This window comes from Borostomias antarcticus (assembly GCF_949987555.1).
Source record: "Borostomias antarcticus genome assembly, chromosome: 11".
NCBI classification, from domain to species: Eukaryota; Metazoa; Chordata; class Actinopteri; order Stomiiformes; family Stomiidae; genus Borostomias; species Borostomias antarcticus.
This window is the reverse complement of record NC_140244.1, coordinates 26,288,305-26,303,231: the sequence shown is the minus strand read 5'-3', so window position 1 is coordinate 26,303,231 and position 14,927 is coordinate 26,288,305. Positions and strand designations below refer to the sequence as shown.

The 14,927-nt window shown below is 51.2% G+C and overlaps 1 protein-coding gene across 1 annotated transcript in view; it reads right to left on the bottom strand.

Annotated features, from left to right (window-relative positions):
• Positions 1-804: 804 nt before the first annotated feature.
• grm6a (glutamate receptor, metabotropic 6a) overlaps positions 805-14,927 on the bottom strand; it is a gene marked incomplete at both ends in the record, with an annotated part of 33,664 nt that continues 19,541 nt past the window's right edge. The window contains 7 exons of the mRNA XM_084446217.1: positions 805-1,041; positions 3,504-3,815; positions 5,366-5,989; positions 10,419-10,558; positions 12,161-12,361; positions 13,227-13,367; positions 13,812-13,966. Coding sequence (XP_084302343.1) covers positions 805-1,041; positions 3,504-3,815; positions 5,366-5,989; positions 10,419-10,558; positions 12,161-12,361; positions 13,227-13,367; positions 13,812-13,966 — 1,810 coding nt within the window. The remainder of the gene's footprint in view (positions 1,042-3,503; positions 3,816-5,365; positions 5,990-10,418; positions 10,559-12,160; positions 12,362-13,226; positions 13,368-13,811; positions 13,967-14,927) is intronic.

The following is a 14,927-nucleotide window of genomic DNA, read 5'->3' as shown; positions in this document are numbered from 1 at the left end:
TGATTAAAATTTCAAACTGTCTTTGTATCAGATAACCTACCGTACAGTACCTGCATATGGTCTGAGAAAGACCCAAAATACTCAAGTGCATTCACTGCCTTGTGGGGGTCAAACCACTGTCTCCTGCTCACCGAGCCCAAGCAACAACCATTAGACCAAGAGAACACATCCTTGGTCTTCTCTGGATGTGTGCTTTCCTGTACTCTGTTCATTCTATAGCAACAGTCAGTGGGAGTCTGTGAGACTACGACACCCTATTTAACTGTAAGCGATGGTGATCTAGGATAGGCGGTGCCTCTTGTATACTACAAATCTTGTTCCTGGTTCTCCTGGTCGTGGTTCTCCTGGTCCTGATTCTCCTGACCAATACGGGCCATGGAGGCACGTGTTTAATTCACATATGTATGGTGCGTTCCAGCTTCCTTGGGAACTGGGACTTTCCTACTTCCCCAGGAAAAATTGGGATTTCCAACTGGAAACTCTGGGGGAAAAATCTACCCCGACCTGATCCGACCTGTCTTACTGTATTTGTCTCATGAAATCAGTTATACACACAGTTCTGTCCAACTTCTATCAATGGACAATGTTGCTACAGTACAGTGTTTGTATGCGTAAAATAGTGAGTAGTGTGTTGTTATGGCTAACTTGGCTTGAACTACAAAGACCAGGCTGAAGTGGGTTTTCCGCCATGTTGTTTCTGGAACGCGTGAAGACATTCCGAGCGACAAATCCCTACTTCCCAGGCAACTGGAACACAGCAGTGAGAACGGAACGAGAGAGACCGTAAACCTACCTTCTCCCCCCCTACTGTGACCTGTCCGGCTCGATCTTAGTCTCTCCGTTCTGCTTGTCGGACTTCTGCGAGAGCTGCCTGGACATGCTGGCGGCGTTGACCACGGACTTGAAGCTGCGCTTCCTCTTCTGGACATTGTGCTCCGGGTGGAAGAGGATGACGTAGGCCTTGGGTATGTACAGCATCCCCAGGGACACGGACGCACTCAGGCTCATGGACACGGTCAGCGTGGTGGTCTGGATGAACATCTGGGCGGGGGAGGAGTGGGAGGAAGAGAGGGTGGGGGGGGGGGGTTGAGGAGAGGGGGAGACGAGAGAGGAGAGGAGGCGAGCACAACATTGAACAGCTTTAAATGGTAAATGGACGGCACTTATATAGCGCTTTTCCACCTTAGAGGCACTCAAAGCGCTTTACAATGGCCTCTCATTCACCCATTCACACACCAATGGCGGTAGCTGCCATGCAAGGTGCTAACCTGCTCATTGGGAGCAATTTGGGGTTAGGTGTCTTGCTCAAGGACACTTCGACATGTGGACAGTCGGAGCTGAGATTCGAACCACTGACCCTTCGATCACTGAACGACCCGCTCTACCAACTGAGCTACAGCCGCCCCTCAAGCTTTAACTCACTTAACTATTCAGCTGAGCACACCCACAGCGCACCAACGTTCACATCGGCGGTCTATTTGACGAACACGGTGTGTGTGTTGTGTGCGTCTTCTTTAAGCGTGGGAGGCCACAGTGCAGGCGGCAATTCACTAAAGACAATACTGTGCTAATTCCTTGCATGCATCTCATCACACCGGCTTAATAAGATGGCTGAACTCCCACACACACACTCCTAATCTGCATGCAGCCACCACAAAACACCCCCAGCTAGCCTTGCCCTCCAACCCCTCGCTGGGGGGGGGGGTGGGGGGGGCAGGAGGGTGGGGGGGGGGGGCAGGGCTTTGCTGCTGTCACACGGTGTGTGGAGATAAGGAAGTAAACCTCCTCTGCTTTCATCCCCTCCCCGTCTCCTCTCTCTCTCTTTTCTCTCTCTCTCTTTCCCTCTCTCCCTCTCTCTCTCTCTCTCTCTCTCTCTCTCTCTCTCTCTCTCTCTCTCTCTTCTCTCCCTCTCTCCCTCTCTCATTCCCATATCAAAGGACGCCTTGGAGAATGTTATCACGACACAGCCAGTTTGTTTCTGCTCTGCAATGCTTGTCATTGAGCCTATTGTTCAGGTGGGAACGTTCTACGGAAAGGTTGGGAGGGGAAGAGGGAAATCGCCCCTCCCACCCCCACCCCCAACCCCCCCACCCCTCCCACCCCCCCAACACCATCACCTCGAAGGAAAGAGGGTCTAAACGAGGGGGAAGGGCAAGGGATGAAGACGTGAAGGAGCTCTTGGATGACGTGAGAAAGGAGGAGAGGTAGAGAGGATGACAGGAGAGGTAGAGGGATGAGAGAAAAGAGGATGACAGGAGAGAGGGATGACAGGAGAGGTAGAGATATGACAGGAGAGGTAGAGGGATGACAGGAGAGAGGATGACAGGAGAGGTAGAGGGATGAGAGGAAAGAGGATGACAGGAGAGAGGGATGACAGGAGAGGTAGAGATATGACAGGAGAGGTAGAGGGATGACAGGAGAGAGGATGACAGGAGAGGTAGAGGGATGACAGGAGAGGTAGAGATATGACAGGAGAGGTAGAGGGATGACAGGAGAGAGGATGACAGGAGAGGTAGAGGGATGAGAGGAAAGAGGATGACAGGAGAGAGGATGACAGGAGAGGTAGAGGGATGACAGGAGAGGTTGAGGGATGACAGGAGAGAGGATGACAGGAGAGAGGGATGACAGGAAAGGTAGAGGGATGACAGGAGAGAGGGATGAGAGGAGAGAGGATGAGAGGAGAGAGGATGAGAGGAGAGGTAGAGGGATGACAGGAGAGGTAGAGGGATGACAGGAGAGCGGATGACAGGAGAGGTAGAGGGATGACAGGAGAGTGGATGACAGGAGAGCGGATGACAGGAGAGGTAGAGGGATGACAGGAGAGAGGGATGACAGGAGAGGTAGAGGGATGACAGCACCACTGTAACTCCTGCTCTCCTTACTGTATTGTGTCATACAAACACATTCAAAACAACCAGTTCTTACTTATCTTAGAGAGGATCATGTATCATTTATTGTATTCAACAGAACGAAAGAGAGGAGAAAAGAGAGAGAGAGGAGACATCGCCATTTTTATGATGCACGACTTGCTCTATCGTGTATTTTAACTACTGTCTAATAAACTAAACTGAAGAAAAGAGTAGATAAGAGAAAAGAAGAGAAGAGAGGTAGAGAGGAATAGAAGAGAAAGAAAAAAGAAAAGAGTAGAGAAGACGAGAAAAGAGAAGATGAGAAAAGAGAAGATGAGAAAAGAGAAGATGAGAGAAGAGAAGATGAGAGAAGGGAAGGGAATACAACCCAAAGAAAGGAAAAGTACAGAGAGGACTCCCCCTACCTCAAAGCCCCCACCCTCTCCCTCCCTCCCTCTCTCCCTCTCTCCCTCCCTCCCTCCCTCCCTCCCACTCTCCCTCCCTCCCACTCTCCCTCCCTCCCTCCCTCCCTCACTCCCTCCCTTCCTCTCTCCCTCCCTCCCTCCCTCCCTCCCTCCTTCTCTCCCTCCCTCCCTCCCTCCCTCCCTCCCTCCCTCTCTCCCTCCCTCCCTCCCTCCCTCCCTCCCTCTCTACCTTCTCCGTGGACTGGGCCGTGCCGAAGAAGATGGGGACGAAGGCCAGCCAGATGATGCAGGTGGTGTACATGGTGAAGCCGATGGGCTTGGCCTCGTTGAAGGTCTCCGGCACGCCGCGGCTCTTGACGGCGTAGACGGTGCACGTGACCATGAGCACGATGCTGTAGCTCAGGCAGCTGATGAGCGAGAGGTCCGACATGTCGCACTTCAGCACCCCCCGGGCCAGCTCCGGGTTGGGGGGCCGCTGCTCCTCGTAGTCGATGGTGGTGTGGGGGGGCACCACGCCGAACCACACGAACACGCCCAGCACCTGAGAACCAACGCAGCGACACACAGAGAGATGGGAACCTGAACCTGAACCCAGAGGCCTGTTCACCGTCTCAATGGAATTTTTGGTCACTAGGGCATCTGGTCCAAACACACTTCCTGTTTCGAAAATGAAAATTCCATGGGATGGTCTATATTTTGTATAGCGTATTACATATATTTATCTTACAGATACATGTAATCACACTTGTGGCTTAGTTCCGGCCCATATACGGCCCAGATCCGCTTGCTATCTGGGTATAGTCCTAGTCTACAAAGGTCTGCACCGCCCTGCTCCGCTCCAATGAGCGTTCCTGAGGCACGGGGCCGATCGCCGCCGCACCCCTGCTCCAACGCACCGGCCTGGGCGCCAGATTACTTTTCGCAACCCAGTTTAGCAAGAACACCATAGAGTTTAGGGTTAAGGTTAGGATTAGGGTTAGGGTGAGGGTGAGGGTGAGGGTGAGGGTTAAGGTTAGGGGTTAGGGGTTAAGGTTAGGGTTAAGGTTAAGGTTAGGGGTTAGGGGTTAGGGTCTTTCTTAACCCTAAACTCAATGGTGCTATCGCTAAACTGGGTTGTGAAACGCGTAGACGCGGCCTGGGCAGCAGGTAGGGTTGTAACAATATATCGCGATACAGAAACGTCACAATACGTATCGTCAAGGTGAAAACAATATTGTGATATGTTTATTGTATATCAGTGAACGCTGGCTACACAACGCTGGTAACAAACACGTCTTTTGTCTCTAGGCCTCTCCATGATATAAAACAGTTAAGCTCTAAATTCACAAAGTGTAGTGGAGTAGAGATGTGGAGAAATGCACTATTGGTGTGAACAGCAGCACTACTGCAACGCTTCACACTTGCCCTTAGTGTATCGTATCGTATTGTTATCGTCAACCCAATATCGTGTATCGTATCGTATCGTGAGATCAGTGTATCGTTACACCCCTAGCAGCGGGTCAGCCTCTCCATTGCTCATCTCCTACTCCAGGATTCTTACAGGAAGTTGGCGCCACAGAAAAAAATCTATACTGCACGTGGTAGAAACCTTGGTCATGGGGCATGAGGACCAGGAGACGGAAAGAGACAGAAACACAGAGAGAGAGATATAGAGAGAGTCAGAGAGAGGGAGCGATATAGAGAGACAGAAAGAGGGAGAGATATAGAGAGAGTCAGAGAGAGGAAGCGATATAGAGAGACAGAAAGAGGGAGAGATATTGAGAGTCAGAAAGAGGGAGAGATATTGAGAGAAAGGGAGAGGGAGAGATATAGAGAGAAAGGGAGAGGGAGAGATATAGAGAGAAAGGGAGAGATACGGAGAGACAGGGAGAGGGGGAGAGGGGAGGGGTGTAGAGTGGGCGGAAAGAGTGGAGAGAGAGAGCTGGAGTGACGGAGAGAAATGGAGAGAAAGAGAGACAGATACGGTAGGACAGACAGACAGGCAGACAGACAGACAGACAGACAGGCAGACAGACAGACAGACAGACAGACAGACAGACAGACAGACAGACAGGCAGAGTGTCACATACACGCCATTCCGGGATGTCTCACCTGCACGGAGATGAGGACGAAGGTGATGACAAGCTGCGAGGTGGGGCTGATGAACTTGGGCGGGGTCACCGACTTCTGACCCTGCTCGAAGATCCGGTAGATACGGTTGGTCTTGGTGAGCATGGCCGAGTAGGTGATGGACATGCCCAGGCCCAGCAGCAGGCGTCGGAAGGCGCACACTGCGTCACCGGGCTCGGCGATCATCAGGAAGGTGATGACGTAGATGAGGAAGATGCCGGTGAGGAGCACGTAGCTGAGCTCGCGGCCCGAGGCGCGCACGATGGGCGTGTCGTTGAAGCGGATGAAGGTAAACATGACGGATGACGTGGCGAGGATGCCCAGGATGGCCAGGAACAGGGGGATGATGGCCCAGGGGGAGTGCCACTCCAGCTTGATGATGGGCGTGGGGCGGCAGGCGGTGCGGTTGGGCGTGGGGCGCATGTCGAAGGGGCAGGACTCGCAGGTGAACTCGTCCAGCTGGTACTGGTAGCCATCGCAGAGTTCGCAGTGCCAGCAGCAGGGCACGCCCTTCACCATCTTCTTCCTCTCGCCGGGGGCGCACGGGAAGCTGCAGACGGAGTCTGGGATCTGCCGGTCGCCCCCCGACCACTGCATCTCCTCCACCTGGGGAGGGGTGGGGGGGGAGGGGTAGAGAGGCAGGACGATGGGGGGGGGGGGCAGAGTTTTTTTTACTTACTTGCCTGCGGCACCAAGCAACCAACCAAATCCATGAAAATCACAGGGCCATCACATCAGGATAAACAGAGATTAAAATGAGCAAAAACAGAGAGAGAGAGAGAGAGAGAGAGAGAGGGAGAGAGAGAGAGAGAGAGAGAGAGAGAGAGACTTGACTTTTAATCACCCCGTTTTTATTTACATGTCTGCACCACCAAAAAAGCAAAACCGCAGGGCCATCACATCAGATAAAATATCAGGATAAAAAGGGATTAAAAAAACCCTAAAGCCAGGGATCTTCTCTCAAATCCTCCTTAAACTCTCCCAGAAAATGCCAGGTTCTACTAACTACCCACCCGGGTTAGCGGGTACTGGGTTCTACTAACTACCCACCCGGGTTAGCGGGTACTGGGTTATACTAACTACCCACCCGGGTTAGCGGGTACTGGGTTCTACTAACTACCCACCCTGGTTAGCGGGTGCTGGGTTATACTAACTACCCACCCGGGTTAGCGGGTACTGGGTTATACTAACTACCCACCCGGGTTAGCGGGTGCTGGGTTATACTAACTACCCAACCGCGTTAGCGGGTACTGGGTTATACTAACTACCCACCCGGGTTAGCGGGTACTGGGTTATACTAACTACCCAACCGCGTTAGCGGGTACTGGGTTATACTAACTACCCACCCGGGTTAGCGGGTACTGGGTTATACTAACTACCCACCCGGGTTAGCGGGTACTGGGTTATACTAACTACCCACCCGGGTTAGCGGGTACTGGGTTATACTAACTACCCACCCGGGTTAGCGGGTACTGGGTTCTACTAACTACCCACCTGGGTTAGCGGGTGCTGGGTTATACTAACTACCCAACCGCGTTAGCGGGTACTGGGTTCTACTAACTACCCACCCGGGTTAGCGGGTTGGGTCGTTTGATTTGATCCAGCACCTTAGTTGTGCGGACCTAGTTAAGGATGACCAAATCGGTAACTGGTGCTCATCATGGGTTTGAAAGAAAGCTTCCTGGTTTGTCGCTGTCTTTTGACAACCAATCAGAGAAGATGATGACTGCGAATGGTGAGGCACTAATTTGCTTGTGACATACAGAAAGCTCAGTCTACATATTAAAAAACGAGAAAAGCTCATTTAGGTAATACACTTTGCCGTTTGTGTAATAAAAACCTCTGTGAAGTGGGAGTTAACGTGGAAGAAAGTCCTAGTAAATCACACCCAGATATGCTAACGACAGCTCACTAGAGCACAGGACTCGTTAGCAATACTTAAAAAGTGGAAATCTGCCGTCAGTGACCAATCAGGGGCCAAATCAGACTCTCTGCACAGCCCACTATCTGCGCGGGCCAATCACCAAGAGCGGACCACTCTCCCTCGTGTCCATCAGAAACTGAAGCACCCAGAAGCGGACATGATTGAACCGTGTTCTGAAATCACGTCCTTAACCGCGCGGCCCGGGGTCTGCTTGGTGCGCTCGGTAACCGAGGCAACCGTGGTCCATCACCGAGGCAACCGAGGACTGTATTACTGTCAACTGCTCTCTCGTAGCGAGAGACCCCGCGCTCGGAAACGGAGAGAGAGAAAAAGAGAGAGAGAGAGAGAGAGAGAGAGAAAGAGAGAGAGGGGGCCGGGAGAGCTCATAACCTGTGTCCCCACATCCTGGCACCGCGGAGGAGCGAGGCTCATCAGACGAGACCAGCAGCGTAGCGCGGCTTTCGGGTTCATGATCAAGATCAGGCTTGTGACACCAAACGCTTTAGCACTGGCTACACTTCTCTTAGTTACCTGTGGCCAAAGCCAGTGAAGGACTCATCACAGATGAATACACACCCCAATATGCTGAAAACACACTCTGAAACAAACCTTCTTGACTACGGACGTAGTGCAAATCGAGATATTTATTTGGCCCTCTACTACATTCACCTCGCCTGCCTCTCTAACCCGAGGGTGAGGGGGGGGGGGGGGGGCGCAAAGAGGAAGGTGACATTCAGCGTTTCTCCCGCCGGTCATCGTCTCTTTTGGGTCTCTTTCTGCCCCCAGGCAGGAGACCCCCCGGCGGAGAGAGAGCGTCTCCGCTCTGACAGCTCTCTCCGTCTGAGAGCGAGTGTCTCTCCAGCCACGGACACGCTGTTTCAGCACAACAGAGGCGGTCAGGGGTGACCGACCTCCGAGAGGGGGCGGGGCCGGCGGTAGACCCCTCCCCGAAGGGGAGACGATAGGAGGATGACGTCCTGTCCGAGAGCTTCTCCTGGGGGTGCTGGGCTCCCAAACGTGAGCAGGACGAGGCCTCTTATATAGGCGACACCTGTACCCCAACTGGCTGGGATGGGTGCATGTTTATTATTTTTATTTTTTTAAATCTTTTGTTATTTTTTTAAATCTTTTTTTATTTTTTTACCTCAGTCAATGTTGCCTTGGCAACATACAGTGAAGAGTTTTTTTCCCCAAGTACAGATCTGTCAGTCTTCGTAAGAGAACGGTCTCCCCACTGTCAGACTACCAGTCAGACGAGTCAGAGAACGTTGACAGTGCTGTTGGCAGCTCGCTATGTCATGCTTAGCGGTCTATAATGTGAACTCCTGGGTATTACCGTATTGTCTCGAATATAAGAAGATATTTTTTTCCTAGAAAAACATCTGAAAAAGAGGGGTCATCTTTTATTCGGGGTCATCTTATATTCGAGCAATACGGTAAATGTTCATCTGTAGTGATCCCAGTTACAGTATATCTGTACTGAAGTATCATATCAGAGGATTATCAGTAACTCATTATAGGAGACATACTATAATAAACAGGGATGCAACGGGTGAAAGTCACTCCTCAAAGGAGCGCTAACAGACCCTCTCAGAGTAGTCTCCCGCAGGCCAGACGAGTCGAATTCCGATCCGGATTGTCTACTACGTCTGGTATTCAGGCGCTGAAATTTTGTTGAAGGAAGTTGAGGAAAAAACGGGCGGATATCCCGTCAAAATCCCGTAGAGAGTAGTAGACAGTCCGGACAGGAAGTGATGAGTTTTTTTAAGAACTTCCTTTTACAAATTCTAAGCGGCTGAAGTTCAGACTCTCTCCTCCGTAGAGTCTGGCTCCGAGACTACAACCCTCCCAGAGGGATGACCCTGCCAGGCCCATCTGGGAGATATGTGAGGCCCTGTGTGAAATAAGCATTGCGAGGCCTTTATGCACTATGCATGCACTTGCTTCTTTTTTTCCGTGACGGCTCTCCCCCCAACCGCGGCCAAAACGCGAGGCCCTCTAAAACGCGAGGCCCTCTAAAACGCGAGGCCCTCTAAAACGCGAGGCCCTCTAAAACGCAAGGCCATCTAAAACGCGAGGCTATTCTATTCTTGCACTTTGCCTTCAGCACTAGATTATGCTCTTAGTCACTTGTTTTAGAGAGAAGATGCATTTGTGAGTTCTGGCAAGTAGTAGCACATTGGCTTTTCCTATGTTAAATGCAATTATTGTTAGTCGCTTTGGATAAAAGCGTCTGCTAAATGACTGTAATGTAAAATATCTAGGTATCATAAGGGATGAAAGCCTTTCTATTAAATGTCATATTGATCACATTTTAAAGAAATCGAAATTAAAACTGGGCTTTTTTCTTTAGGAACAAAGCCTGCTTTTCCTTAAATGCCAGGAAACGGCTTGTTTCTGCCACTTTCCACTCCCACCATCCCTCAGTCTGTCCTGAACTTAAAAATGATTCCTCCTCCTCCGCCCCCTCAAACCAGAACACTACAGCAGGAAGCGCAGCCCTTAGGGGCTTTTAAACTACTTCTAAGTAAACTGAGTGTTTGTGACGGTCTGCGTTGGCTCAGGTACTTAGTATAATGTGTTTACACGAGCCTTTTTGCATTTATTATTTCAATGATTGTGTCCTACTTTTTGTCTTTGTATTGAATGTCCTGTCTGTCTGTAACTTTGTGTTGTATCGCCACCGCTGGTTGACCAGGTCTCTCAGTCTTTGGAATGAAACATTGTGTCTAAATGAGATTTTAACTGTATAAATATAGGTTAAAAAAAACTAGCCTATAACCAACATGCTGGGTTAACTCGTATCAATTTAACCCAGCGTGTGTTCTGAGCTATAGTAACTGTATATCGCTGGATTCATGAAATAACCCAAACTGGTTTGTTTTTAACCCAGCGTTTTTTAAGCGTGTATCCCAGATAGCAAGCGAATCTGGGCCATATACAGGCCAGATCTGGCCCTTGTGGCTTAGTTCCGGCCCATATATGGCCCAGAATCATTACACATCCGCTTGCTATCTGGGATCAGTGGGACTCAACGCTGTGCTGACACATAGAGAACAGTACAGAACAGGAAGTGACTGATGGAAGCCATAGAAAGGTTCATTGAGTTACGTTGAGACGGAGGTTGTTGGTCCACTGGCCGATGACCCGGTAGCCGGGGTTGGTGGTGTTGGTCATCTGGTACTGGAAGATGTCGTAGCGCCCCGGGGCGTCTCCGTTCTCGTTGAACAGAACCCCGGTTCCTGCGCTGCCTGCGGAGGAACACACGGACAGAACCGTCAGCGAGTCGGGCGTCGACGCAAGCGGACTCCGATGATTCAACGGTACCACACGGACAGTGGAAACTCTCTTGCTCTTTGAGGACGTTTCACTTGACCTTCAAAATGACAAATATCGGACGAGGCTTCGGTCAGTGTGGAGAGATGAGGAGAGTCTCGGGAGTTCTTAGACGACACGAGAGGGAGGGAGAGAGAGAGAGAGAGAGAGAGAGAGAGAGAGAGGGATGATGGGAGTAGTAGAGGGATGACGAGAGAGAGAGAGAGAGAGAGAGAGGGATGATGGGAGTAGTAGAGGGATGACGAGAGAGAGAGAGAGAGAGAGAGGGATGATGGGAGTGGTAGAGGGATGACACGAGAGAAAGGGAAGACGGGAGTGGAAAAGGGATGACACCGGGGACAGGGATGACGGATGACAGGACACGTAGGAGGGGGACAAGAAACCGCGCGGAGAAATGGTGAAGTCAGCTGGAATTTGACTGACTTTAACTAGCTGCTACTCGGAGTTAGAGCTCCAGTCAGACACGGTCACACGGAGGGGCTGCCTGCTGGAGCTTTTATAGAGAAGGAGGGGGAGAAAGATAGAGAGAGGTAGGGTGAGAGTGACAGAAAGGCAGAGAGAGAGAGAGAGAGAGAGAGAGAGAGAGAGAGCGAGAACCTCGGACTACCTGACGACTTCCACTCTGCTTATTCCTGAGAGCTTAAAGTAAGACATTCCTGTGCTTCAGTCAAACCAGCTGGTGCAGCTGAATAATTCATCCCGCCCGTTCTCCCTCTCCTCCGACAGATCTGACACCTCTCTGTTTCCACGCTTCAAAAACACGCAAAAACAAAAAACTGACAGGACAAGTAGGAAAATACTTTAAGCTCCGGTGAGAAAGGTGTTGTGAAGATGATGATACTAGCGGGAGGCTTTGTTGTCTATCTACTACGGAGGAGCAGTTTCTAGTCGCTTCTGCCTCCTTCTAATAGCTGAACACCAATGGCTTAAACCAGCGAGGAATGACACTTGACTATGATGTTGGTACACATCCTGGTACTTTTTTCTTCCTTTGTGACTGATTTCCGCCTTGGTTTGAAACGCTGTTTTGAATCGTGTCCGTGACTGAGACCGGGGGACGGGGGCCGGGGCCGGGGCTAAGGTTGGGGCTGGAGGCTGGAGATGGAGGCTGTCTTCAGCAGTAATGCATATTACGTGTTCAGGGACTCCCCGCGGGCTATACCCCCCCCATCCCGCGCCCCCCCCCCCCCCTCACCGCCCCCTCGCTGGAGTGTTTGCAGATGACAGTGACGCACGGCACGGCCTCGCCAGGAGAGCGAGGATGAAAGGGGATGTTATTCATAGAGAGGCTCTCCTTCGCTCTGATGGACTCACCCTGCCAGGAGAGCTCTGGGAGGGAGGAGGGGGGGGGGGGGCAGGCTAGGAGGAGGAGGTGGGCGGGGGAACAGGGACTTAACACAAGAATCCCCACCCCCTCCCCGAACGAACGCCACGACCCCCTCCATCACAGAACCCCACCCACGCGTGTAGCGGAGGTGGTTCGGAGCCAGGCCCGTCCCGACCAGGGCGTCCCTCACCGTTGAAGCTGACGGCGCGTATGTAGCTGAGCAGCATGCGCCCCTCCACCGGGTCCATCTTGTCGCAGACGCCCATGGCGCCGGGACACAGGTCCAGGTGCATGCTGTGCAGGGCGTGGGCCATGGCGTACACGGCGTCGATCACGAACTGGACCTTCCCCTCCTGCTCGTAGTGAGACTCCCTGCTGATGCGCTCCTCCCCTGGGGGGGGCGAGAGGGGAGGGGTGCAGGGGGAGGGATGGAGGGAGGATGGAGAAAGAGAGGGGGGGGGAGAGAGAGAGATGGAGAGAGTGAGAGAGAGAATTACTCTTCATTAGAGGAACTGGCTTGTACCTTCTCAAAGTACTAAATGGTATATAAATGGTATATAAATGATATATAATTGGTATATAAATGGTATATAATTGGTATATAAATGGTATATAAATGGTATATAATTGGTATATAATTGGTATATAATTGGTATATAAATGGTATATAAATGGTATATGAATGGTATATAAATGGTATATAAGTGGTATATAAATGGTATATAAATGGTATATAATTGGTATATAAATGGTATATAAATGGTATATAATTGGTATATAAATGGTATATAAATGGTATATAATTGGTAGATAAATGGTATATAAATGGTATATAATTGGTATATAATTGGTATATAATTGTTATATAAATGGTATATAAATGGTATATAATTGGTATATAATTGGTATATAATTGGTATATAAATGGTATATAAATGGTATATAAATGGTATATAAATGGTATATAAATGGTATGTAGCGCCTTTCTACCTTGACAGACAAAGCGCATTACAGTGGCCTCACATTCACACACCAATGGTGGCAAGCTGCAAGGCGCTAGCCTGCTCATTGGGAGCGATTTAGGGTTCAGTGTCTTTCCCCAAGGACACTTCGACATGTGGACAGGAGGAGCCGGGATTCGAACCGCCGTCCCTACGATCACTGGACGACCCGCTCTACCTCCTGAGCCACAGCCCCGCCCCCCCCCCCCCCCCTACTACGGTGTCCAGGTCTTGTCCCTGCTCTAGGACACGTACCTGTGCATTTCCTCTTGTCGCCGTCTATCTTGATGCCGGGTCGGGTCAGTTTGCAGCGGAAGTCGTCCTCCCAGAACTCAGCGAACCAGATGTTCCTGCGGTTGTTCTCCAGCGAGCGGGAGGTGAAGTACTGGTCGAACCCTGGGACACACATGGAGACACAGGGACACACAGGGAGACACAGGGAGACACAGGGACACACAGGGAGACACAGGGAGACACAGGGACACACAGGGACACACAGGGACACACAGGGAGACACAGGGAGACACAGGGAGACACGGGGACACACAGGGAGACACAGGGACACACAGGGAGACACATGGAGACACAGGGAGACACAGGGACACACATGGAGACACAGGGACACACAGGGAGACACAGGGAGACACAGGGACACGCAGGGACACGCATGGAGACACAGGGACACACAGGGAGACACAGGCACAGGGCAGACGTGGTGGTTTTTGTGTGTGCTTTTGTGCGTGTGTGTGTATGTGTGTGTGTATGCCTGTGTGTGTATGCCTGTGTGTGTGTGTGTGTGTGTGTGTGTGTGTGTGTGTGTGTGTATGTGTGTGTGTGTACCCTCTATGGAGGCTCTCTTGGGCAGGATGGTGACTGCTCCCTCCGCCACGTCCTCCTGGTCCAGGATGGGGGTGCTCTTGGCCCCCCAGCTGTCCGACCCCACAAACAGGAAGTGACCCGTGAGGTTGGCCCTCTTCGCCGCCTCCAGGACCCGTCTACGCCAGGAAGAGGAAGTGGGTGGAAGGAAAACGATAAGAAACAGTAGCATGAACTACAACAGAAGACAGACGCGTTAACCACAACAGTGAACGTGATGGAGGTCTCAACGCCAGACCCATGAGTTCTTTCGCTGATACGCTACGTAAGCTACGCTACGCTAACTACGCTACTGCATGCTGCAGATCTCTCTATGGGTCTGGGACACTTCATGCAAAAATCTGGTTTTCAAATCCTGGCGATTCATTGGTAGCACCGGAATCCCTGGAACACCAATCGGTAATGACTCTCACGATCAGGCTCTCCCACCCGACCTGGCCCCGCCCATCGAACCCGGGCTAGCGTCTCTCATTCGCTGCTACGACCTGTCACTCTTTCAATTTTGACCCGTCGATACGCCCTCAGAACACCAGCTCGGGCGGCAAAGTGGCACATACTCTATTTATGTCGTATGCGGCGAATCGCAGCGATTCAACGTGATATCCGAGCCTGGAGAGAGACGAACGTGACGGTACCAGGATGAGGAACGAGAGAAGGAACGCCCCGGTCGCTCGTTGAGAATTCAAAGCTCAAACGGAGAAGATGACGGCACGGGATTACAGCGCCCATCTTCCTCCCTTCCATTAGTCACTGACAGACAGCGCTGTTGTGTTGCGTGACACTCACATTAGAGCGGTGGCTCTAGTTTGACAGGCCACATCTCCCCACTAGAGGGAGATTAAACATTCACCATGTGCATAATTCTACCTGACAGCTCCTGGATGCGGACGCTCTTCTGGCTGATGTATGGGTCCGTGTGTGTTACTGTAGTATGCTATGTATTATACATGCGGTATGTTTCCGAGAATTACTGCCTCAAAGACGTGATCACCAGCCTGTCTCAGCCAATTACAGGTGGGCTGAAAGTATATCTATTTACGGAACTACGGAATAGGCTAGTTCTTTCTTTCTTTCTTTCTT